The 26,357-nt window shown below is 42.2% G+C and overlaps 1 protein-coding gene across 3 annotated transcripts in view; it reads left to right on the top strand.

The window, feature by feature from the left end:
• Window positions 1–26,357, top strand: part of BICD2 (BICD cargo adaptor 2) — an 85,449-nt gene that overhangs the window by 30,438 nt on the left and 28,654 nt on the right. For all 3 annotated transcript variants that reach the window (XM_062008094.1, XM_062008092.1, XM_062008091.1), the window contains exon 2: window positions 16,729–16,941. In XM_062008094.1, the coding sequence (XP_061864078.1) occupies window positions 16,729–16,941 (213 nt within the window). The remainder of the gene's footprint in view (window positions 1–16,728; window positions 16,942–26,357) is intronic.

Raw genomic sequence — 26,357 nt, 5'->3', positions numbered from 1 at the left:
TGGCGTCAAAAGGACATTTTGGTGCCTGTAGCTGAAGGGAGGGGAAGGATGGCTCATATTCTCTGCTAATCGATGCAAAGCCTACTGAAGGGAAAAAAGCCTGGAGCGTCTCTGAGCTGTTGTGAAGAACAACTGAAGGAAAATGCCTTGTTTGAATCTTATTTTTTTGGTCTAATGACTTTTATCCTTATTTTAGAAAAGGACATCTTGATTAACTACGCTTTTTTAATGGAGAGTTAGGATTATATTTGATTTTTGGTGGATAAACTGCTCTTTCACTGAAAGAGTAGCTAATAATAGCTTCCTAAAAGGAGCAGTTTCTGCAAATACTGCTTGATTTTCAACAGAGAAGCACCTGAAATGTTTCTGCTAGTGCTTCCAAATTGCAAACAAGCACCTCTGCTGTGCATTCAATCTCTCTTCAATGAATTTGAAACTAATTCCTCTTCTTCTTAACATGCCTTAACACATTGTGCATCTTCTAATCTACTTGTGTTCCAGGCTGCTTGTGGTGGTGCTCTATACATGGTAATGGGACTGTAATAAAAATAAAGGCTGAGACAGCCCTTACACATCTGTGGGTGAGTGAAAGCAAGGGTTAATGCCTCACATTAGTTCATCTGCTGTATATAATGAGCTTCATATAGCAGTGTTTTACTGCAGAGAAAAGGGCATCATGGCATTTGTTCAAGGCTGCACCTCGCTGCCTGACATTTCAGCATCACGTGTGGCTGGACACACAGTCTGGGAGGTGGGGAGGGATGTGTTCTTGGCTGAGGTCACACGGCTGGGGGCCACAGGCATGGAGTTCCTCTGAGCATGGGGGACACTGATGTACTGTGTTCCCTGCATGATTCCTTTATGAAAAGGTTAAAGGAAAAAAATAAGCATACTTGGGTGTGTAGGCCCTAGGCAGTCAGTGGTGTCCCACCTCTCACAGTGCTTAATTAGAGCCTGTGTGATGAGGCCTTCTGACTCCAGGGCATTTGGGGTTTGGGCAGGAGTTGTGTAGTTTTCTGACAGCATATTTTATGGTGTTGGATTGATCCTGTTCTCATTGTTTTTCAAACCCTTCTTATACTTTTGAAGATTACTTTTAAATCTCTGAAAATTGGTTACTGAAGTAATTGTCTGAGGGATTGAGGAGGCTGGCGAATAGCAGAAATTAACGCATTTGCTTTCGTAGGCATCCTGGTGCTGTTAGCAGGACACAAGATCAAACTGGAATGAAAAAAAACCCCTCCTGTATAATGGCTTTCCATTCTGCCATCTTGATTCTAGATGTAATAATGTAAATGTGCTCCTTGTGTAGTTCATGTGCTCCTTGTGTAGTTCATGCTTCTGAAGAGACGACCCTTGGCCAGCATGTGATCGCATGGAAATATATGGGAAATACTAGCTGCATTTCAGGGTGCAAGTCAGTAGTGAGTACAGGCTTCTCATGTTCATTATGAAGTCTACAAATAAGTGCTCTTCTTGGCAAATCAAATTTATAACAAAGTGTGCAGGTTTTGACTGAGATAGAGTTCATTTTCTTCACAGTAGCTGGTATGGGGCAATGTTTTGAATTTGTGCTGGAAACAGTGTTGATAACACTGAGATGTGTTGGTTATTGCTGAGCAGCACTTACATAATGTAGAGGCCATCTCTGCCTCCACCACCAGTGAGTAGATGAGGGTACAAAAGGAGCTGGGAGGGGAAACAGCTATGGTGGTGTTTGTCTTCCCCAGCCACAGTCATGTGTGCTGGAGCCCTGCTTCCCTGGGTATGGCCAAGTGTCCGCCAGTGGGATGTGGGGACTGAGTTCTTTGCTTTGCTTTGCTTGTATGTGGGGCTTTTGCTTTACCTGTTAAACCGTCTCTACCTCGACTCAGGGGTTTTCTGCCTGTTCCAATTCTCTTCCCCATCCCACTGTGGGGAGTGAGCAAATGGCCAGCCTGGGTTAAACTACCACAGAGTTAAATGAAGAAAACTTATTAGTGCAAGGATTGTCTTTGAAAACTGCTGCCAAGTATGAAAGTGCTGGGGCATTATCACATATGAAGTTTTTCCTTCCCTCTGTATTGGTTGTATCAATCTCTTCTTGAGATAATTAAATGTTTGAACTGGCACTTAGGTTGGCTTCACCTGCTTCTTCATATAAGAGTCCAGTAAGTGAAGTATAAACCCAAAACTTGCTTATTGTGTCCCTGTCTTCTTTTTCTGTAGATTTACTACTACCTTGTATTTCGCAGGGCACTGAGACTGCTGTTTCCCTACTGCAGGTCAGGAATCTGAAGCAGAAATGATGAAACAGCTGTCCAAACAGCCATAAGAGAAATTTACTGAAGAGCTGTGAATAAAACCAGTCTCCTGGAGATTTATAGCTATTAATACTTAACTTTCTCACTTAACAAAGACTGTTTGAAGGGAAGCAACTCTAAAACTTAGATTCCACGTTTAATATCAGCAGGCAGTTTTATGAGCAAGGGTGGTGTGGGGTTTTTGTTTGTTTTATTTTCTTTTGTTTGTTTAATTGGGTTTTTTTGTTCCTCTAAGGCATGTCTCTTTCATCTTTGTAAGGGATGAAATTGGGATGAGGATAGGAACGTTCTGATCTTTTTAGAGTTTCCTTTGAGCCTGCAATTACCTGACTGGGAAAAGGCAGTACCTAAACACAGCATGACTAGCATAGAAGGATTTTTCTCTCCTTTCCTTTTGCCCCATGCTTTCCTCTGCTAGTGTACATCTTTGTACTTGTGCTAATTTTGGGTTAGATTTGCATTGGTGATGCAAGTTGGTATTGTCTCATTATTGACCCAGTGTAGTGTTATATGCCATGGGAACCATTGCATTCTGTGGATGGGTGTGTTGCAGGTGGGATACTGCAGGGTTACCCATCAGTGACCCTTTATCTCATTCTTTAAAACGGTGCAGAGCTCCTGGTTAGCAGAATCTGGCTTAATTGTGGCAAGTCATGGGGAAAATCCTGTGAATGATGTGTGACAGCCTGACCCATTTGCAGGCTGGGTGACAGGCAGCCAGTGGGATTGCCTCTGCCAGGGCACTGATGGCTGCTCCTGCATGGTTTCATGAAGCAGCCTGCCTTCTGTGCTGCCCTGGGAGAGATGGGGAAAGGCCTTCATGCATTTGCAGATCATGCAGTCCCTTCGGGTCTGAAGGTACAGCGAATCAAGAGGTAGTTTAAAATAGCTGGTGCTTCTTTTTTCTCTTTGCACTTGAGAACAAGGATGCTGTATCCCTGTGATGCTAATGGGGCTGTTTTGTGGGATGGCATGTGAAGGACATGATTTAAATGACAAAGCAACCTTTTCCTCTTCTTAGCACGTTTTATCTGTATACTGTGAAGAGGATAGGAGTTGCCTCAAACTTTAACTTGACAAAAGGGTAATGGAGTGGGACAGCCCAAGAAATTTCACCTTAGGTCAAGAAATTTAACCTTGGTTCAAGAACATCCAGAAATAATTGCTACTTTGTACCTATTGGTATGTGGTATTGAAAGGAGGAATGGTTTCTGTTGTGGGCAGGTGTCCATACCATTAAAACTTGGAAATTAAGGAAGCAGTTTGAATGTCAGAGACTAGTGGGGAATTGGTGCCAAAGGAGCACAGCTGCAAGAGTCCAAAGAAATTTCTGCTTTCTTTCTTTAGGGAAAAATCTCAAAACATCAGTTTTAGTCCCAAAGTAGCTATCTATTGCCCTTTTTGCATACAAAACACAGAAAAAGCATGACTGGGTTGTTTTGCAGTGCAGTCTTCACACTAATTTTTTTTGGCTATAATTTTTGCATTATGGGTTTAGGTTTTGTTTCCTTTTTCTCCAAGCAGCTGTCAGCATGGACTTCTGTACCTGAAGATGGCTGTTTTATCAGAAGACTGTGCCTTCACTGCTGCTGTCTGCAGGTGCTTTAACTCATGCCGTGTCTGTGCTTGTTAGGTTGGACCCGATTCTAATAGTGCTTGCTAATGAGTCCGAGCTTTATTGCTGAGTGAGATAGCAGAAGGGTAAGAGTTGTAGAGACTGAGAATAATTTCCACGTTGACTTGCTGGTGAGGCTGCCAGCCTTGCTGAGGAGAGAGTGGGCAGAGGAGCAGCTCTGTTACACCTGACTGATGTGCAGGTGAGGGAAGGCTGTTGGGAGAAACCAGTGCAGCCTGTGCTCCTCATGCTGGATGTGTGTGTTTCCTAATCTCCTGACTCAAGAGCTGTCATGGTAACCTTTGCACATTAATCCAGTTTTTAAGCAAACTGATTCTTAGCTGCTTCAGCAATTTCCACACCTGAAGCCAAACTCTTGGCTTCAGTTATCCCTTCTGAGCCTCCAGACCCAATCCTACTTGCCTGGAAGAGGATCCTACATACCTAACCACAAAGGCAATGGAAATGACACACTTTGCACATGAACAAAAGAAGTCAAGTGCTGGTGATTTTAAGTGGAGTGTCTCCTGAGTTGTTTCCACTACCTGCATTTAGCTTGTGTTTTTTTTCCCCACACACTTTAAGTTTGGGTTTTGGTTTTTTTGGGGGGAGGTCATATCAAAGGAGTATTTACTGAGGGAGGAGGGGAGGCCACAGCCCCTTCCCAGCTGTGTCCAGTAGGGCCAACATCTGGCAACTAGCTCCTGTAACCATGTGCAGAGTTGCTGCTTAGCTATTGATCTAGGCATAATTGCATTTCGCCCTCCAGACTATGTGAGTTAATAGAGTTTAAGTGTTGACTAACTAAGCTGACAGGATAAATTGGACTTTTATAATCCCAGTGGCAGTGCACTGAAGCAATATATTCTAAATATGGATTCCAGACCTCTAAATCATCTGTGGAATGTCCCTTAATCTGCGAGGGAGAACATTGTGATTTTATAAGGCATTTGCATTTCTTCCTGCTGAACCTGAAACCTTGTTAAGTCTGGTATAAGTCTGATGATCATACTGGCTCAGCCTGAATGGGTGCAAAGGAGCGCTGGACCTTGACTACACTGCTGCTAGCCTGTCCCTCCTAGCTTGCTATTTCCTGGCACTGTCAGAGCATCCCTTCCAGTCTGCTATGACTGGGCTCTGGGGCAGAGAAACTGTGCAGCTGACTTTTCTGCCATGCTGCCTTCATGTCTCCAAGAAAAACAAAGCAGAGCCTGCATGGCAATAATTCATGCAACACAAGACTCGGAAGTCATCCAAACCTTGTATTGTGGTATCAAACCCTCATGTGTGGTTTTGGGAGGTTTTATTTTCTTTTTTTCCCCTGTGAATTTCAGTCTCTTAAAAGCATCAGCTCCTGTAGGTCACTTTGTTTTAGTGACATAATGGTACAAACCCCCTGCCGTATTTTGGCTGCTACTCTGCTGGTGCTGCTGAGGGTTTTACAGCCATGAGGTCTGTGAGATGAAGCAAGGTTCCAGCTAAAGGTACTGGAGTGATTTAAAGAAACATGAAGGATCACAGTGGCCTTGCTGGCATTAAGGACTTCAGGCTCAGCAGGGCAGCTGAGCTGGCTGTCCCTGGAAGGAGAGATGAGAGTTTTTTGGCCCTGGTTTGTGTTCCTTGGTGCCCCCCATCCTCTCCGTGCCTCCTTGTGCTCCATCATGCTGATGGTGCTGTCAGCCCTGGTCATTCAGTTGAACAAGCTGGGAGTCATGGGGAGCACTGGATCAAGTCATGCTGAAAAGATTATGATGTTTATGTGAGCACATGAAAATACTCGTGTCACTGCAGCTTTAGACTTCTGATGTAAGCTTACCACATTCATTTAAGAACTTTGCTGAGAAACTGTTAGTCAGAGCACTGGTCTATTAACTGAAGAATGTATAAACAACCACTTCAGAAGAAAATTTAAAATGAAAATCCATGAATGCAATGCACAAGAGGAATATACCTTCTTTTATGAAATTCCTTGCTCCCTGTAAAGCAGCATCAATCTCATCAAAAGAGTGGTTTAGCACGTTTGCTGGTTTAGATCACTGTGGTCAGTATGCACTGCTTGTTGAAGCCACAGAAAGCATCTTTTACTTTGAATCTGATTAGCAGCAGTTCAGCTCCTAATTCTGCTTACATTTTGTAATGAAATTCAGACTGACAATGCAGAAACATGGACAAAAATTTGAGTGGCTTTTAGTGCTAATTAAACTAATCAGGATATATTAATATGCATCAGAAGATTAATGTCGATGAGACATTGACAATTCAAATGAAGTTGCTAGGAGCAAAATATGAAAATGTGACATTTTTATGTACAGGGAGAAGGATTCCAATATTGCATAGTATCATTTGAAAACTGCTCCCAAAGGTCATTGTAGCTTGTGTGTTACCTGACCAGCTCTTCTGATGAGGAATGCTTTGCAGAGTAAGATTGAGAGGCATACTTAAACTGTAAGCTAGGTTTACACAAAGCTCTTCAGAAATGCAGGAGTTTGCATTTCTCAAGGTAAAACTTCTCTATACAGATGAAACTCCCCCAAATCACAAAATGGCAGAGGAGCTGGAGGCTGGGGAGAGGTGGGGACTGAGCCAGAGACTTCTCATGCCAATGATGCCCTTCAGCTGCTGTTTTCACTGTGGGCCTGTTTGCAGAATCAATGGCTTGACTAAAGCATTTCTCCTCTTGTGCCTATTTTTGGTTGGGTTTTTTTAATGTGTTTTTGTTTGTTTTTCTTCTTAATGGCATTTGAATACAAGAGTAGCTGGTCACTGACAAAGAAAGCCAGAGTTGCTGCTATGTATGGGAAGGATTAAGGAAGTTACTAGTAATTGAATCAAGTCTGTCATCTCTTCAGCATGTTTCTGCCAATGATCAGCATTTGAAAAAGGCATTAGGAAAATGCAGAATTATGCTACCAGTGCAAGATAGCAATCCTTAATGACTAGAGAGCATCTTAAGCCCCAGTGCTGGAACTTTCACAACTTTTCCAAAACATTATGGCCTTTACTTCTACACTTGCATGTTGTTACTGTGGTTTATGTGCAACAGTGGCCAAAGTCCTAATGGTATTTTCATCTCAGTGATCTGATTCTATGTCATGTAACAATGTACTATGGGGTTTTGTTTATACTTTTATGGAAATACTTGTGGTGTTCTTTTTTAATTTGTTAATTCAAATTTGATTAATTTGATAATTGATTAATTATCAAATTTGACATTTGATAAAAGCAAATTTGTGATCACTCTAGAAATGCACATAGCTTTCATTCCAAACTGGATATAAAATGTTAATTGCTTTACTGCAAATACATTCCTAACATCTTGTCTCTCCTTCAGTTGAAGGATTTGTGGTTAAACATTCACTTGAAGGTAGCATTTCTTTTTCTTTTCCATTGCAGTGGTAAGTTATATTTTCACTGATTTGTTATCAGTTGTAGAATTATCTTTGACTTTTTTAAGCCTCTCTTTTCCAGGTTTGTTATCATACCAGGTTTGTGGAATAACAGGGAAACATCCTCAAAATTCAGTATCAATACCAAGAAATATCTGGAAGAGATTTAACAGCTTTTGATATTACCTAGAGCTTGTATACCAAACATAAATTCTGTCTGGGAACCTGTGATAAGCAGACAGCATAGAGTTCTATCTGCTTTCCTAGCTTCATAGTTATGTGAATAAAGCATTCTGACCACTTAATATAGAAAAACAACCTATGATACAAAGAAGAAGGCTCAAACAGCAGTTTGTGGGAACAAAGGAAGGTTGAGCATCTCTGAGTTTTAGGCTCTCTATAGTGTGGAGAATGAAGTCCTGGCGTCTAAATTATATCACCTTGAAAACCGCAACACTAGAGTTCAGTCATGTCTAAAGCAAGCTGGAGCTTGTAGGTGCTGGATGGTTTGTAACCTGAATACTGTTTGTAATGCAGGTCCTTGAAGGGTTTGCTGAAAAACCAGGACTGCTGGAGATGGCACCCAGCCAGGGCCAGACATCATTACTGTCATGTGTTATAAAAGAAGGGAAATATGGACTGTTGTTGTTAGCAAAGGAATACAGCTACCACAAGAATGGTGGGGATTGGAAGGGGCCTCTAGAGATCATCTAATCCAACTCCCCTGCTAAAGCAGGTCCCACCTAGATCAGGTCACACAGGAACGTGTCCAGGCAGGTTTTGAAAGCCTCTAGAGAAGGAGATTCCACACCTCCCCTGAGCAGCCTGTGCCAGGGCTCCCTCACCCTTACAGTAAAGTAGGTTTTCCTTATGTTTGAAAAATCATATGAATCTTAAAAGGATGATGTTATATGTTTGCCTCCAGCAGTGTCAGGTGATATATTCACCAGTATGTGAAGGCTTTTGGTTAGATGTGAGGTTTCTTCCTGTCTTAAGGTAACTTGGCAATGGTAATGACAATGGTAACGGTCTTTGGCACAGTCTTGCTTTCCTATTGAAAACTCTTTCTGTTGTTTCTGTCCAGTTTGGAGCACTGCAGCTGTAAAGCTCCCAGCATTATGCTCAGAATGTTGTTTTCCATTTCTTCACAAGTAGTTCTTATGGTATTTACATCCTGGATTTGTAGTCAGTATTAGCGAACCCTTTGGCCCAAGCAACAGTAGTTCTGGAGTGGCAATGCCTCAGGCTTACTGCTTCAGGCAGCAAATTAAGAGGACACAAAGTGACACACAGGTGCCTCTTTATCCCATATGGAAGGTGGGCTGTGGATCTTCAGTTCTAACCAGGCATATGATTGATGTAGAGGTCAAAGAGTAACTGGATGGTCATCATTTACCATCTGGTTCTGCTTCTTCTTTGCTCTCCCTATTGTGATACTGTGGCCTGTAGTAACACCTTTCCTTAGGAGGCATTTTGCAGCTAAATCCCACTGAAACATGTGTTTGTAAACCAGTGAAGATTTCAGAAGGAGTCTGATTTTTAGAGACATTGCTGTATGATTCACAGCTGTCACTGGGGTGCAGTGTCACTTGCACATATCCTTCTGTCTTGGGAATTTGTGTTTGGAGCCTGCGGGTGACTCTGCCACCAGAGTCCTGGACTCTGACCTCTCAGCTGAGCTGAATTCTACCTCTGCCCACCTTCTAAAGGCACTAAGCTCAAATATTGCAGCTTTGCTCTTTCTGATGTTTTCAATTCAAAAGTCTATAGTGTTGGTATTTTTTCAAGCTTTCTTTATACTTTATTAGAAACAGCTTAATTTTTAGGTCTGTGAAGCATCAGAAGCAAAACCACATCATATTTTAGTCTTCCCAACCCCTCCCGCCCCTGTCCCTTGGTGGATGTGTACAGCTCGGTGGCCAGCTGTGTCCTGCATCTCAGCAGTGGATGTGTGCTCTGTGCAGCACTGCACATGTGATTGTGGAGCCACATAAGAATTTTGTAAACACTATAATACAAAACAAAAACCTCCTAAGACCAAAAATACCAACCCCCTCGCTTAGAATCTGCTCAGTGTTTTTCACCAACACAGAAATATGTGTGCTCCAAGGACTGCAAGCAAGCAGGCAAAAACTTGAAGATCCACTTGAATTTTCCCTTATCTCCCTTTTTCTTTGCCCTTGGATTGGTTTCATTTAAGGAAACGAAGCTGGTGCACAGTATGAACATTTGGCAGCGTGTCATTCACTGGAAGATGTGCTACTGTCTATGTCCACCAAGGCATCTGTCCTGCTCTCAACTTCAGAAACACTTAGAACTTGTGTTTATTAGAGAAAGGTTTGACATTTATTGACATGCTGAAGAGAGCCATGTTAACTTCCCTGAACTTTGCATAGAAGGGGGGAGAGAGGGTGTGTTAAAGAGCTTTGTCTGGCAGGCTCTAGCCTTAACCTGCCCATGAGATGACAGAGTGATGTATGGGGTGTCCTGGCTTCCCTCTCAGAACTCTTTCAGTCAGGTGATGCAACTTGAGCACAGTGTTAAAGCCACTTAGAAACTGAAAATACCCTTGGCTAGCATTCATTTACAAGTGTTAAAAGCAATTTACATGTGGGTTTTCTGATTCCTCCTTGTTAGCATTTTTGTATAATAAGAAGGATATATTCAAAATTGCAATGCTTTCACTTAGTGAGTATGTGTAAATGCAAATTTTAGGCAATAACAGAGTAGACATTAAAATCACTAATAGTTCTAATACCTTCCCCCCCCTACTGCTGCTGCTGAGAGGCTGTTTAGTAACTCTGGACCAGCTGAGGTGAGCAATCAGTAGGTGAGAGGTTTTTTTTCAAAGCAGCAGCTGTGGAAGAAAGGATCATGTATTAGCCTGTGTATGAAGAGGCATTAGCAAGCTCAGTGGAGTTGTCTGGGAATGATAACCAGTGCGCAGAACTTGGCTCTAGATTATGTATGAACTGGTTAAGCAAGTACCTGCATCTCTTTGAAAATCTGACCTTGGTTTCTGATGCTTATTTTAGAATATGTTGTGTTTTTCTTTTTGATAGTTCTCAACTGTTTCTATCCTGGCAAGCCGAGAATATGAGATAAACTGGCTAAAGGAGAAAAAAGGTAGATTTTGAACATATGCCAAAACCTTTTGGCATATGTTCAGATTGGAGAATTACACAGCTAAACTTCTTCTGAGAAAAGGCTGCAGAATCTGGGACTGTTCAGCCTGGAGGAGACTGAGGGGACCTCATTAATACTTACAAGTAATTAAAGGTGTGTGTCAGGAAAATGGGGCAACACTTTTTTTCTGTACTGTCCAGTGACAGGACAAAGGGTAATAGACAAAAGCTGGAACACAAAAAAGATCTACTTAAGGAAAAACTTCTTTCCTGTAAGGGTGAGGGAGCCCTGGCCCAGGCTGCCCAGGGAGGGTGTGGAGGCCCCTTCTCTGAAGGTTTTCAAAACCTACCTTGGACGATTTCCTGTGTGACCTGATCTAGGTGGACCTGCTTCTGCAAGGGGGTTGGACTAGATGATCTCTAGGGGTCCCTTCCAACCCCCACCACTCTTATTCTGTGATTGTTGTGCCCCACACCCCCTTGAAACTTTTAATGTTTGTTGCCAGCTAAAGTACTTTCCTTTTTTAGATCTGGAGGGATCAAATTGTGCAAGTAACAAGGATGACGTATACTGCCCAGAAGTTGATTTGTAATGTGGGGCCCTGAGACCCTTCAAGATTTTCCTCTCTTAATCCTTCAAATCACATCTAAGCAGTTTTCTTTCCCTGCCCCCCCAGTTCTTTAAATGGAGAACATGTTAGTTCCGTTTCAGGTGGCAGATGAATCTGTAAGCAACTTCTCTTATGAAACTCTTTCACTGAAATATTTTTGTTGTTTTCTGATTTCCTGGGTGTATTCTTTCAAGGCACAGAAACTTCCCCCTCATTTTGTTCAAGTCAGAGGGAGATCTTATTTCTGGTGTTTGTTCCTCTGTAACATCTTGAGGTCATTCTTCACTTATCAGTGCATCTCCTTTAAGGAGCTATAAGGCTTTTTCTTTGCTTTTCCATTCTTGCCCAGGTTCAGCATCTGCCTTGACTTGCAGCCTTGGTAGGAACATGGGTACAGACTGAAGCCTGGTGCCCAGGGAGGCAGCACAGGGCAGTTCCCAAAAGCCTCTGTGCAGCACATGGATTGATGTTGGATCTCAACAAGCCTTTAGGGACACGAACTCTTTGCAAAAGTAGGCAGAAGATTTGAGATTCTACTGGTTTTGCTGTAGTTCAGAAAGAGCTCTCATTGCATTATAGTATTTTGTGCTGTGCTAAACTGACCAGGATCCAGGTAGTCCATAAACCTCTTGTTTTGAACACTCTAGGTCAGGAACTCCTAGAAAATACAGGAGCAAAACTCAGCATGCATTGAGTGAATGTAATGGTTTTTAGGACTTGCTTTTGGCTCAGTAGAGGTCTGGAGTGACAGATCAAAGAAAGAGGCAAACAAAGCATCACTGTTGTGAATATCCACTAGGCCTAGAGTCTTGCTTTGAGCATGACTGAGATCAGCTTTTGCATCTCCTGTATCACAGTGGCTATTCTGAGAGAAGCACAACATTTGAAGCTTTCCAGGAAGTGTTGTTCAGAGATTCTTCGTGTTTCATGTGATCATTGAACATCTGTGCATGAAGGAGCTTTTTGAAAAATGTCAGATGTAAAATCTTTCCAATCTTGTTAAATAATACTTGATACTTTAACAAGTGTGTTAGAATCATGGAATTGTTTCAGCTGGAAGAGAACTTTTAAGATCATCAAGTCCAGCCTTTGTTAATCTTCAGTGAATCTGGAATGCTTGTTTTCTCAAAGCCTTCTCAAGTGTTCTTTTTTCTCAAAGCTTGGAGCTTGGTCTCTCAGTGTGATGAGTCTCTTGCAAAAACTATCTGCTCATGTGTAAGATGATTGAGATTCAGCCTGCAAAATATACAGATGAATCTGTATAATCCTAAAACCTAGAGTAAACATCACGTTTTGCAGAGCCTGCCATTTGGAATTTGGTACTTCAAACCCGATTTCAGTGCAGCTTGATCCAGGACTTCATTTGAACCGAGTGAGTTTTGAGCATTCTTTGCAACATCTCGGTTATTGAATGAGTCTACATCATCTGTTTGCTGTCCAAGTGCCTTCTCCTATATGTAATTAATGTGGAGAGTAGAATTGAGATGAATACATCATTAGTTGAAGATTAGATTCATAGAAATCTCCTTGAGTTTTAGCAATTAGGTTTTCTAGGCTATTTAAGAATACAATACCATGTGTTTTCTAATAGCCTTGAAGTGTGCTGGTATAAGTTATGCTGCAAACACAGAAGTTGACTGAATGTCATTTTGATTGATGGTGCTTATTTTGGTAAATCCCTCATCAGCTCGTTACGGTAAATTTCCCATTGGCTTTGAGAGTGCCATAATTAGCCTTTGGGTAGTATTTCCTATTGTATATGGGGAGGAGGGCTGAGGGACCACGTGTGCTGGTGTGACTGGTAGGGGATGGCAGCTTGACAAGAGAAAACTTGTCAGGGTTTCAGCTTTGCCAGCAGGTTATTAGCAATAACCAGTAATTATTGTCTGGGAGATTTGGTGTGTTTCTCGGGGCTTGGCACATGCTCCTTGCTGCCTCGCACGTAGCTGTGAGCACCCTGGCTGGGAAGAGTTTCCTGTTCACTTGGTCCAGAAATAAATGGCCGTACAGAGTTTGAGGCGGAGTTTGAGTTTTGGTTAGTTTCAGCTAGCATTAAATACAAAGGAGGGCTTTTGATCTGTCTGAAAACATAAATGGAAGCTAATTGTACCTTTCTCCAGCAAAGTGTTTTCCTCTGCACCTATGAGTGCATCTAACTGAGAAAACAGCAAGATGGCATTCTGGTTTATGAAGTCTTTGATTTTGCTTTTGACCTGACCTTGGGAAATCTAGAAGAAGGGAACTTGGGCAGTTTCTTAGTGTCCTGTAATCCTTGAGGCAGCTGCTTGGCAGAATGTGATGCTTTGCAGCTCTCGTGTCCAGCAAGATGCGTGCAAATTAGTAGTTGGAAACTCATTTATTTTGTGAAGAGATTATACTCTAAAGAGTGTCATTCTGATATTACTACCAACAGTTTTATTCCTTGTTTTGGTACCTTAGTAGATTGAAATAGAGGTTTTGGAAGAGGAGGAAGAGCAGAGTAGCTTTGACTTCTGTTTCTGTGTTTTGTGTAACAAAGCAAAACTGGATGGGTAGATGCTGGCTGTGTGAAGGTTTATGGGTTTCAAGCATATCAGTAAAAAGTCTATTTCTCCTTTCAGTAGCTTGATTGAAAACAGGGCTGAGCTGTAGCCACGGAAGGTAATTGTGTTGCCCTATAATTTTGTACAATTTTGTTTAAGTTAAATTTCCTGTTCCCCATGGGCTGTTGCAGTTATGAAAATGACTTGTAGCATGAATGTATGTGGTTGTTTTGGAGTATGTGCAAGAGAGGTAACGGGGCTTGGCTAGAATGGAGATGCTTTTTAAGTGTCCCCTTATAAATCCACCCAGATGGGTTTGTTCCAGGCTGCCTTTCCTGTTGACCATGTATGTTAAGAAGGTTTCTTGTGTTCTGTTAAGCGTTAGAGTCCATTTACTCATGATTTTGGACTAGCTTCCTGAGCCGTGATAGTAGTACAGTCAAGCTAACGGTAGGGTTTCTGCAGAAACTTCACACAAGTTTGCTGGTTGAGAGCAAATAACAGCCTTACTGTGCAGAAATAACTGAGCCCACAAAGAATAGCAGCATCCTTTGGTAGGGGTGATCCATGACCTTGTTTATATAGTTCATCTATGTGAGCTGACATCTGCAGCTCCCATTTGATTGGGTTGGTCTTGACATTTGAGACAAGCCATAACAAAAGGCAGTTTCTAAAAAGGAAGTCTTGACTGTCTTTGGACATGGGAAAAAAACCTCTCAAACATAAAAGTGATGGTAACTTAGGAAACTTCACTTTGCCTTCACCAAGGGGTGTGATGGAAGTCTCTAAAAAGGATGAATGATTGACAGAGGATCCTGGAATAACAACACCCCTTCATATCTCTGAACAAAAATGTTATCCTTTATGAAAACGTGAGAAACATGTAAACTGACAAAAAAACTGTCATGCAAGAGTATGATTTTAAATGAATTTATTATTGTAGGATTTTGAGGCCAAAAATGCACAAACCCATGAAAAATAAGGGGATATTTTGCGTGGGTAACTAAGTGGTAATGGCTCCTTCATATTTATGTTAAGCATTCTGCTTCAAGGCTCAAGACCTGGGAGATTATGAGGTTTCTTGCACCTTTCTCAGAAGTATATGATGTCCTCTGCAGAAACAGCACACTGAACTACAGCAAAAAAACTCGGTCTTACCTATTATGCTAGTCTCTGTTCAAATAGCCCCTGTCAATAGTGGCCTCTGCAAAATGATGGCATTCTCTCTTCAGTTGTCAACAAAACCCAAGGCCTACCATCTGCATTGAAGGTTTTAAGAGTAAATTAGTCATTATTCTAAAGAATTTATCCTCTAATGAAATTACTGAGTTTCTGGATTGAATCACGCTTGAACTCAGACATGGCTTTCATTATCCTGAGTTTCAATGTGCTCTGGGTTGGCATCCCACCACCAGGAAAATGGTGCCACTTCCCTAGGCCAATGGATGCCCAGAGTCCTTTTCTCTGAGTCAGAGATTTGTGATAAATGAAGATTTATAAAAGGTAGATCTTAATTTTTTTTTTTTTTTGGGAAAAAAAGCTAGTGTATTTGAGAGCTTGCATGTTTTTAGTTGTCTCTTTAACATTTGTGGAGATCTTAGGTGTTAGGCTTTTAAGCAGCTTTGTTGAAACTCATTTGACAAGGACTTGCACAGATGGTGCTTTACTTTCTGTCTGAAATGTGATGCTTTTTAATTTCCCTTGGGTCATCTCAGTGAATTTGGCTAGAATTTCTTCAATGGGTATTTGTCTCCTGTATCTGAAATAAAATTTTAGTCTGATAGGAGCAATATGTGGGTGTCTTTAACTACAAGCAGAGCTGGCACATTAATCATCTGTTTCAGCCTCGTGTACTCCATAATTGCTGTACTGCTGCATCTGGTCTCATATACAGAAGTAATGAAACAGTGAAGTCTGCTTTTCTTCAAAGCAGATATATTTTCTGTGCTGACAGTGTGTTTCTGAAGAGCTGGCAAAAGACGAGTAATTGCAAATGTAATACGTGATAAGACAAGGAGTTTTAGGAGATGCTGATCTGTCCTCGACCTGTCTTAATGCCTGATATTAATGTTAGCTATGAAAACTCTGCAGTATGGACACTGGCATCCCAAAAGATGCTGTGTCACCTGAAGGCTCCAAATACGTCTTGGATTGGATTGTGGGGAACATACATACAGCAGTTAAAAAGATGGTATTCACTAATCTCCTTGTCTTTGGTCCATCTGCCAGGCAGTGTGTTACAAATACATACCTATTTCAGATGCTAAACTCTTGCTTTATAACATCTATTAGTGAAAGCCACTAATGAGTTTATTAAAGGTAGCAGCTGAGATATCTATATGGGCTGTTTGCTCCTGTGTTGCAGAGCACTGCTGCTGGGAGCATTGTCTGGTAGAGTTTCAAGCAAAATGAAAACTAAAAAGAAGTTGGAGGTAGTAGAAAATGAGAATGTCATGTCTATACAGAGGCATGTTATTCTGAAGAGCTTAGGAGCCTGTGACCTGCCTCTTGAGTCCCTTCACTGGCACGCTGCTGGGGATGACGTCTCCGAGGGCTGGCAGCGTGGCTGGCTGGGTGAGCGTCTGCTGACCTACTTCAGCTTAACCTGGTTAGGAGCAGCCCTGCTGACCTTGCTTATGCTACAGTGGGTTAGGGGGCTGGGTAGGAGGAGGCAGTAATCTCCAGCAATGAGCAGCTGACGGTGGCAGTAGGTTTCTTTCGTGTAGCTACATCAGGAACAGTAAGTGTGATCCCAGCCTGAGAAATGAAACAGGCTGCCAATACCAAATCTGCATTCAGTGATTTGGTTTTTGCACGAGTGAGTCTGACCCAACTATGGAGGATATGCACATGCAAAAGTGTTTATCAGCAGATTCAAGACAACACATTGCTGTTCCCTCCCACAAAAATTTATGTGAGGTTCTGCATAAGTATCTTATGCTTCACAAAACATCGTTTGAGTGCTGGATGTCACTTTCAAGAGCCTTGTGTTGGTCATTTGATAGCATTTAAAGGTCTGATCCCAGAAGAGGAGGGTGTAGGAAAAGATGACTCAGTTTTGCATCACAGAAATGCAAGGGTAAATATTTTCAGATATCTAGCAAGTAAGTTACTTATGGAAAATTCTGGGTTCACTAATGACAGATTTGTTTTCTGACTGTCCTAGGCTTTTGGGCAGGCCCATACCAACCACAAGAAGGTAGCAGCAGATGGAGAGAGCAGAGAGGAGACCTTGATTCAGGAATCGGCAACCAAGGAAGAATACTACATGAAGAAGGTTATGGAGCTGCAGACAGAACTGAAGCAGCTCAGAAATGTCCTTGCCAACACTCAGTCTGAAAATGAACGCCTTAATTCTGTTGCACAGGAACTGAAAGAGGTGAGTGAAGGTGTGCAGTGTGTGCACCATAGCTTGTTTTGTGGTGGTTGTTTTCTTGTGCTGAATGGATAACACAAAGAAGATTCTTGAGCTGGCTGATGTCTGTTTATCGCTGCCAGCTGCTCAGGTGGGTTGTCTTGCTGACACTTCAGCAAAATGTTGCATCCAGACAAAGCTGTAAGTCAACAGTAGAGTAAATCGAGCTTTCTAGTGCCACCCAGCCTGTTGTGGCCTCAGTTGTTCTGACCCAGTACGAATGCACTTTGCCTTGTTTTGAATACCTACTGGTTCTGCAGTAGCGACTGGATGGTGTCCAAGGTGATTTGACAGACATGTGTCCAAGCCACACTGATGCTGGGGATGCTGCACATCAATTCCCTTGCTCTAAGAACTGCTGCCTCAAAAAGCAAACACATCTATTTAGTCCAAGCACAGACATGCTTTGGATTTACCTTTTCTGCTTTATTCCCATTATAGATTTTCTTGCAAAAAAACATTTGGAGCATAATTTCTCCTTTTGTCACTTTTTCCACCCTAACTTCTGTGGATGTGGGAGCACAACAAAACACTCAATTGCAAAAAGGGGCTAATAGTAAAGTTTATAGTCTTATGTTTTCTCTCATGAAAGTGATAACTTTTACTTTTTCATAGATTGCTTGACTTACTACTTCAAAGTACCTTTGACCTTTTGTTGTTTTAATGTAGAAACTGCCTGTTCATTACTTACGAAATCAGTAGCTCAGCAGGAGTCTCTGTGGCACTGATGGAGAAAATTTTCAGAGCTCAAACCATTGCATAAATTTAGCCTGGGTAAAAGTTACAGAGACTGTAAACCACAGATGGATGTGGTAAACAATCACAATTATTACTTATGAGCTTTCTTGCACCTTCCTTTGAAGCATTGGGTTCTAGTCTCATCTAGTCTTGAGATAATTGACTGGCCTCCCCTGCCAGGAGGGAAAGTTATCTAAGAACCCACGTCTTAATCTCAATGTGATTTACATGACCACAGCTGAAAATCGCAACTGTGTGAGATGAGCTGCAGTGAGAACTGAAGGGTGCTGGGAGAGGGGAAGTGGGAGATGTCAGGTTCTTGTGAAGATTTAATTTTTTTAGTACTTTTAAGCTCTTTTCTGCTGAATGGGGGAAGAGGCATTTAGTTACTTGACTAGAAATAAGGGCTGACAATAGTTAACGGGATGTGACTGATTTTAAACTTTGAATTGAAACTCAATTGAAGAAAAATACAAATCAAAACCTAATGTGATAACTGGAACCTTGCAGTTATGGGATTCTCTCCCTGTTGCTTTGTCATCTCAATGCATGTGTTGTGCTTTCCTTTCCTTTTTTCAGGCTGTTTCTTCTGTTGCTAGTAAATTGTAGTTGGGTGAAGAGGTGAGGAGAAAAAGAAATGGCATAAAAGCTTTGGTGTTAAAATGAAAACATCTGGGCCAACTGACCATGTGTGGTTTGGAGTTCTTTTCCTCTGAAGATGCCTATTTGTGTATTGCATTTTAATTTGAATCACCTTGTAATTACTGGTAGGGAACAGTTAGGCAAGGTGTGTGTACAGAGATATCTACCTTCTGTCCCACAAAAATGCCAAGTTAAGGTGATCATCTTGAGGCACTTGACTTTTCTCTTGTGCAATGTATCAGAAGGTGGCAGAAGTTCAAACAGTATTTCACTGTTGCTGTCTGGATGAGTGGAAACAAGAGGATATGCACAGACCTCCTGGGATGATTTACAGAGCTAATAGCAATTTAATTTGAAAGTGTTATGTGAGAGAAATCGAGGAAAACGTGCTGTGGCCATGCAAGCTACTGAGCAAGATGAGCAGTGGGATTTTTTTTTCCCCAGTCCCTGTTGCCATGCCTAACTTCAGGCTGTCTCATGGTAAAAGTTGTATGTTGATATTAGTCCAAGGAGACTATGCTATGAACAACACTGTTGTAGTCTGAAAGTGTTGGGGATGAAGCTGGAATGTGATCTACTGTGTTATACCACAGAGACATAGTAGGAAATCCTTCCTTTGTTTTTTCTGACTGGTGATGAAAGAAAAGCTGCTGTGGCTCTTCTCCATCTTCTTGTAGAGAATATGTGTAGGCAGATCGAGCCTTTGTAGTATGTATTTTGAAAATCCTATTACTTGTTGATTGAACTGACTGGCAAAATGTTTAGGGGAACAGGAACCTTTCCTTGTAGCTGTTTGGATCTTGATCCAGATAAGAGGAACAGTGTCCAGGGTGCTCGATTATGTGTCCTCTGGCCAGACAGAGAGTGGCTTCTGTCAAAACTAAAGGGAGTTTAAAAGAAAAACAAGATCAACAACCAACTTGGGAAATCAAGTGAAGCTGAATCTCTGTTTTATTTTTAAGGGACGTTTGCTTGTCAGGGCTGGCTGCAGAAGTTTTTAATGGCTTTTTTGTAGCTATCTGATAAAAGACAGAGTTTTACTGTTGCGGGAGCTGTTTTGAAAACAATCTATTCAGTCTTTAGTAGAGGAAGGTCGAGTGTATCAGGCAGCAGCTCTTCTTGAGATGCTGCTAGCAGTAGTGGTGGTGGTGCGTTGAAACCAGGTGTTGACCTATGTATCAAGACTGAACATTTAGATGCCATCATTCCTTTCATGTCTTCTTGGGACACTTGCACAGAAGCAAGGAGTTGGTTTTGGAGGGAGCAGGAGCCTTTGGTACACCCGGAGCTGTAGCAGACACAAGAGATTTTGATGCTTTCTGTTGAATTGTCTAACTTGGGCCTGTTGAGACAGGCTGACAGGGTGGTTACCGATTATGAGTTTTACTGGTGTCATTAGCTAGCTCAGCAGCTTCTGTGTCCTGGAAGAGTCATTGGAAGGAGTAATTGCTCCTGAGTAATTGCTAATTGCTATCCCTTTGTAATCTTCTTTCATCTCTCCTGTGTTCTAGTGGCACCAAAACAGATTTCATGGGGTGATTTGCCTGTGAGGTCATGAGGTAGCTGTGCCTGGTATAGAGCAGCTGAAAAATGAATGAGTAATTCTTTCCCAGGAAAGCAAAAGGTGTTCTGATTATGTAAACTAATAATGGAAGTGTATTTTAATGAATATGCTTTTATATATGAAGAGAAGTAGCTGATACTACATGGTACAATATAATACATACCAAATAACATGTTTTTAAAAAGCCACAATTTATCAGCAACAGATGAGTGATTTTATTCCTCCAAGGCTATAAAATGGAAGCTGTTTTTCTGAGATTTGTTCTGAAGAAGCTTTTTGATTTTGCATTATCATCTAATAGATTCAATCAAGACAGCATGTGTTAATCTGAAGGATAACGAACACCATGCAGTTACCTGGCCCTGTTACGTGCAGGGGACTCTCCTCCATCCTATTCTCTTGCTTCACTTTGCAGGAATTAATCATGGATTTGTTTTTCCAGAGTCTTAAGTGATTCTTAACAACCCTAATGCTTTAGTCAAACCTTGTAAATAATTTCCTTAACTAAGTTTACAGCTTATGAATCTCACCAATACTCAGAGTAGATCTAAAAAACTAATCAAGCAAACATGATATCTTTATGCATCAGTGAAGATTTAGAGCTTGGTCTCTGGTTGTAGGCAGACAAATACTTCACTGAAGAACACAGATAATTGCCCACACTGATTAGAACAGCTTCAAGTAGAGGCTGAAAATGAGTTGAAATAGAAACTTGTCATGATCACCAAAGAAACCAGAGCAGGATTGTTGATCTAGAGAAAGAGGCAAGAAGAATATGGAGGGTTGGGGTGGGATGTGAACAAGGAGCAAGGAGCTTTACTTTGACACCATTTCCCACAGTACCCTCCTGGAGAAACTAGCTGCCTGTGTCTTGGATGGATGTACTCTTTATTGTGTGGAAAACTGGCTGGATATCTGGTCCCAGAGAGTGATTTGGAGTGGAGTTAAATCCAGTTGGTGACTGGTCACCAGTGTGTTCCTCAGGGCTCAGTATTGGGACCTGTTCCGTTTAACATCTTTATCAGTGATGTGGATGAGGGGATGGAGTACACCCTCAGTTAGTTTGCAGATGACATGAAGCTATGTGGGAATGTAGATCTGTTTAAGGGCAGGAAGGGTGTTCAAAGGCCAGGCTGGAGCGATGGGCTGAAGGCAATGGGATGAAGTTTAACAAGGCCAAAGGCTAGGTCCTGCCCTTGGGCACACCAACCCCAGACAACTCTTCAGGCTGGGGCAGAGGGGCTTGAAAAGCTGCCCAGAGGGAAAGGGCCTGGAGGGGGCTGGTCAACAGCATCTGAACCATAAGCCAGCAGCGTGCCCAGGTGGCCAAGAATAGTGTGACCAGCAGGACCAGGGCAGTGATTGGGCCCTGGTGAGGCCACATCTCGAGTACTGTGTTCAGTGTTGGGCCCCTCACTGTCAGAGGGACACTGAGGGACTGGACCATGTCCAGACATGGACTCTGGAGCACAAGTCTGATGGGGAGCAGTGAAAGGCCCTGGGGGTGTTCATCCTGGAGAAGAGGAGGCTGAGGAGAGACATGATCACTCTGCAACTCCCTGACAGGAGATAGAGGAGAGGTGAGGGTCAGTCTCTTCTCCTAATTAATGAGTGATAGGAAAAGAGGAAACAGCCTCAAGTTGCACCAGGGGAGGTTTAGATTGGAGCTGAGGAAGAACTTTTTCCCTGAGAAGGTTGTCAGCCCCTGTGCCAGGCTGCCCAGGGAGCTGGGGGAGTGCCCAGCCCTGGAGCTATTGCAAAGATGTGGAGCTGAGGTGCTGAGGGCCATGGGTTAGTGCTGGGCTGGGCAGGGCGAGGAGAAGGGTTGAACTCAATGAACTTAAAGATGTTTTGCAACCAAACAGTTCTGTGATTCTGTGAGCGAGCTCAATTTCTTTAAGGAGCTAAATGTAAAAAAGTCATATATTTATTGCAGAATATGGTGAGCTTTGCTAGGTGGCTTTGGGGGTAGCTGTATACTTCAGCCTTGTATACCAAATGAAGCTGGCTTAGTACTGGTGTAACTGGAGTTAGCCAGAGTGGGAGATGGGAACGTGGAGGCAGGTGGACCAGTTAAACATTGAAGTTGCTTACACATATGTGGGCTGTTTTCAGCAGAATTGTGTAAGAGGGTTGAGCAGGTTGCATAAACTTCTATAAAACCAGATTGCAGGTTGGTGAGTCATGGAGAAAGAGGTGTTTTGTTTCTTTAAAGAAATGAATTAGAAAGAGCAGTGTTTCCCTATTTCTGCCTGGGGAGCTGCCAAATGTGACCTTCCACGGGTCACTCTGCAATGGTTCAGTCTGCAGGCATGGCTGAAGGATTGAATCTGCCCATTCCCCATACCTTGTGGGGGAAAGGCTGCAGCAGGTAGATGTGTTGGCAGGTTGCCTGTTTCACCCTGCAAGCTCGTAGAGAAAGATGTGTCTGTCAGCATTGAATTTGGGAGTGAGGCAACAGTGTGATGTAGCTTTTAGTGTAATGCTCTGGGGATAAAGGCGGTTCTCTCCCATTTCTTCTTGTTCAAGGATCACATGGCAACCCTTAATTTCTAATGGAAAAGCCTCTGAGCACAAAGGATCTCGCAGAGCTGATTACCTGTGCATTTTAAAGTCCCTTCTGGGCCAAGGTGTAATGCTCAAATAATGCCCCATAGCAGCACATAGAAGATATTCCTCAATTCATTGCTATTGTTACGAAATGTGCATACAGAGGCATATTTAAATAATGCTAAATGACACTAAAGGAGTTACGTTTGAAGTGAGCAGTGTGACTGGAAATCAGCTGCTAAACGTGCTCCAAATGTACAAGTGGCTGTGTGTGCATTGGTAAAGCTCGGCTTCCAAAATCAAAGCAACGAGGAGAGACTCTTGAAGGCACTCAGCCGATTGAGCAAGCGAGGCTGCATTTCATGGCATCTAATGAACTGAAAGAGTTAGAAGGGTCACAGTGTGAACAGTTTTTGTTTTATTTTCAACAAGACCCCAACCCAACATCCTGTCTTTTGTCCAGCTGCAGGAAGTTCAAAGGCGGTGGTAACAACCCGAGAGCGCTGTGTTGCTGTGTGCTGGCTCAGCACATCTCTGCCCAGGCAGCTATCTTCTTCCCACCTTTTCATTTTTATTGAAGTTGATTTATTTTCCCCAACAGCTCCCCTCCCCCCCTCCACCTTGTTTTTAATAAGAATTATAAGAGCTGGGTATTTTTATAAAAAGGAAGCTACTGCATGTCATTTGTATCCATTTGAAACATAATAAAAAGCCATTCCAAAGAAGATGAATTGGTGTGGAAATTCAGTTGATGTGCTTTGCATGTATTGAAGGAGGCATCTGCTCATGATTTCTCTATTGTTGTTGTGCAGTGATATATTCAGAGGAAAGATGTTAACAACAGTGTTTCTCTTGCTGTGATGGCTGCTGCCTGGAAACTCAATGTCTAAATGTGAATTAATACTGAAAATGGGGGCATTGCAAATCATCATTTGAACCCTGTGTTTTCAGATTTAAAATAAATATTTAAATAAATTCTGACACTATAAAACTCTAAATATGATTGCCAAATTTCCAATAGGCAGTTAGGATTCCACAATACTATATTGCTTGGGAGTGAACCTCGTAGCACAATTGCTGGGGGATCTTTTCACTGCCTGTGCTGCAGTAATGGCAGGACCAGTGTTCCTCATCAGTCACTTTCATGGTGACCTTTAGCTATTTTCTTTTAACAGACGTCAAACAAAGATGCACAATTGAAAGAGGAGTTGGAAACGCTCTAATCAGTGGAAAATACCTTGTAACTGTTAATTAAAGAGGTTTGTTCTTTCTCCCCCCACCGCCACTGAGTGAAAGCTTCCGCTTGGCTGGTAGTGTGATTTCTAGGGTGTAGAAGCAGGGAGATTGCTTTGTGTTGCCTGTACTTGGCACTGCTTCCATGGAAGTGGATGACCTTTGGCAATCTATCAGACTGGCATTTTTTGGAGAAAGCAAAGAGTGTGTACTACAGTATACTTGAAAGCAGTACTGTAAAATGCTTGGGGAAAAAAATCCTTTGTTTTACCTAGTAGGTCTGTGCTGACAGACTGACTCAGGACTGCACCCTGAGATTTATTTTCAAGTCACATATGGTAGGGTTTTAGAACATGGTTGTGACAAAACATTGCTTGGGCCGGAGCACAAAGAGCCAGCCAAGGGATGTGCCAGTAGTATCAGAAATAAATGATCACTCATCTCTGTGCTGCTGCTGCCCTTGGAACTGTATCAAAAGCCTTTTTATTTTTTTTTACCCTATTTTTATTTTTACCCTATGTTTTGATTTTCAAGCTTAGTTTCCATGAACTTCACTGATATTTCTCTTTATTGGGGATTTTTTTGGTGAATTAAGTTTGAGGTGGTAATATATCAGGTCTCCCTCTCCCCATGAATACCCATTGTAGATCATCTGCAGATGAAGGAGAAGGTCCAGATTTTTTTAATTAACATTGCTTAGTGTTCTCAGCCTTTATTTTGTTAGTCAATGTAGCTAATTCATTAACCTTGCTACTTTTTGGCATTTGTGAAGACCTCTTCTCAGGAGGTCTTCAGAACCCACCTGAACTCGTTCCTGTGTGACTTGATCTAGGTGGATCTGCTTTGGCAGGGGAGTTGGACTAAATGATCTCTAAAGATCTCTTCCAACCCCTACCATTCTATGATTTGATTGTCCAGAGGGAAGTGTCTGCTGCTTTAAAAGTTGAACAGATGAGAGAAACCCAGGGTAGCTGGCATTTCCCTGAACTGAAGATCTGTGTGTCAGGCTGCCACTGATCTGAGCTGGTCCTGAGGGTGAAACACTGAACACTGGCATACAGCAGCATTGAGGTGTTGAGTAACCATGTGCAGTGAGATCCAGGCTGCTTCTGTGTGGGGTAGCTTAGCTCTGGGAGCTGGAGAGGTGTCCTTGGTTTTTCTTACCTGGGTTATCCCGACTCTCCTTTTCTGCAGGGATTGAAAACTGATTTCAACCTGATAAATAACTGTTTTGGACCTGCTTTTTGTGACTATATAAGGAAGTTCATGGTGTTACAGTTGTGTGATCAAAGTGATGATAGTCTGCAGCTCTAAGAGTGAGATTTGTTGGGACAGCTTGTGGCCAACTACCAATACAGATGGTCGTGTCAGCACAGGTACTGGCAATTGCTGACAAGAATTAGCTGCCACCACTTCTGCTACTGTGGTATTTTGTCCTAAAATGCAGAAACTAGAATGGAGATTTGCCTTTTTCGTGTCTTATTGATAGTGGAGTATGTTCCGGTGGTTATTCAAATAGATCTATTTGATCTTCATAGTGTCTGAGCCACTTTTGTTCAGAGGAACTTGGAAGAAAGTTCTCCAGCATGAGATCAACAAACACAGCTTTTCCATGACAAAGGAATTCCTCTGGTTTGCTGCTGCCAGTTCTGCCTACATGTAGATTTTTGTACAATGTAACTTTAGTGTGATTTAGCAAAATAGTTCATAGGAAAAAAAGCCTTTTTTATTTTAATAGAAAGAGGGCAGTGTGTTACTCTTATATGGCCAAAGATTCCTGGTTGTTTGGGTTTTTCTTTTGCTTTTCTTGCTTATATTTCCATAGTCGGTGACAGGAACAAGAGTTTGCACTTTGAGCACACAGTATGTTGCTACATGTTGGTACCCAACTTCAGTGTACTGTATTCCCATTGGGTAATGGGATGAAGCTGCAACACAAAAAGTTACATTTAAACATAAGAAAAAACTATGTCACTGAGATGAGGGAGCCCTGGCCCAGGCTGCCCAGGGAGGGTGTGGAGTCTCCTTCCTTGGAGGTCTTCAAGACCTGCCTGGACACGTTCCTATGTGACCTGATCTAGGTGGACCTGCTTTGGCAGGGGGATTGGACTGGATGATCTCTAAAGATCCCTTCCAACCCCTACCATTCTATGTTATTCTGCATGCAGAACTTGGCTGTTCCCTACAAAGAGTGTCCTGCAAGGAAGAGGCTGCTGTGGTGTCAGTATGTTCAGAACGACTGACCTTATGGTGTTTTTGGCTTGTCAAGGTCTCTTGGTCTCTTGTAGCTGTAAGGTAATGGTGAAGAGACAAAGGAAATCTCTGGCAACAGCATTCGGTCATTGTTTGGTGAAGATCCAGTTGCTGTGTCCCCAGAGCTGTTGATTTCTGTGGAATACAAGCTAGATGTAACATGCTGTCTGAAGTACAGCTATGAACAGGGAAGGCACTTTCATAACTTAGTCATAATACATATGAAGTAATTGTATGAAGTCATCTGAAAGTTATTAAAGTCTGTCCTACTAAGTGCTAAACAAGGCTGCTGAGAGAAAATCCAAGCTGCTTGTGTCCTGCTGCTGTTGTAACCTACAGTTTGTCCCTTGGAAAAGGGAAATGCAGGCTGTGATATGGCAGCAGCTGGGGTTATCCTGAT

This window comes from Colius striatus, chromosome 15 (assembly GCF_028858725.1).
Source record: "Colius striatus isolate bColStr4 chromosome 15, bColStr4.1.hap1, whole genome shotgun sequence".
In the NCBI taxonomy this organism is placed as follows: domain Eukaryota; kingdom Metazoa; phylum Chordata; class Aves; order Coliiformes; family Coliidae; genus Colius; species Colius striatus.
This window is presented reverse-complemented; position numbering and strand designations above follow the sequence as displayed.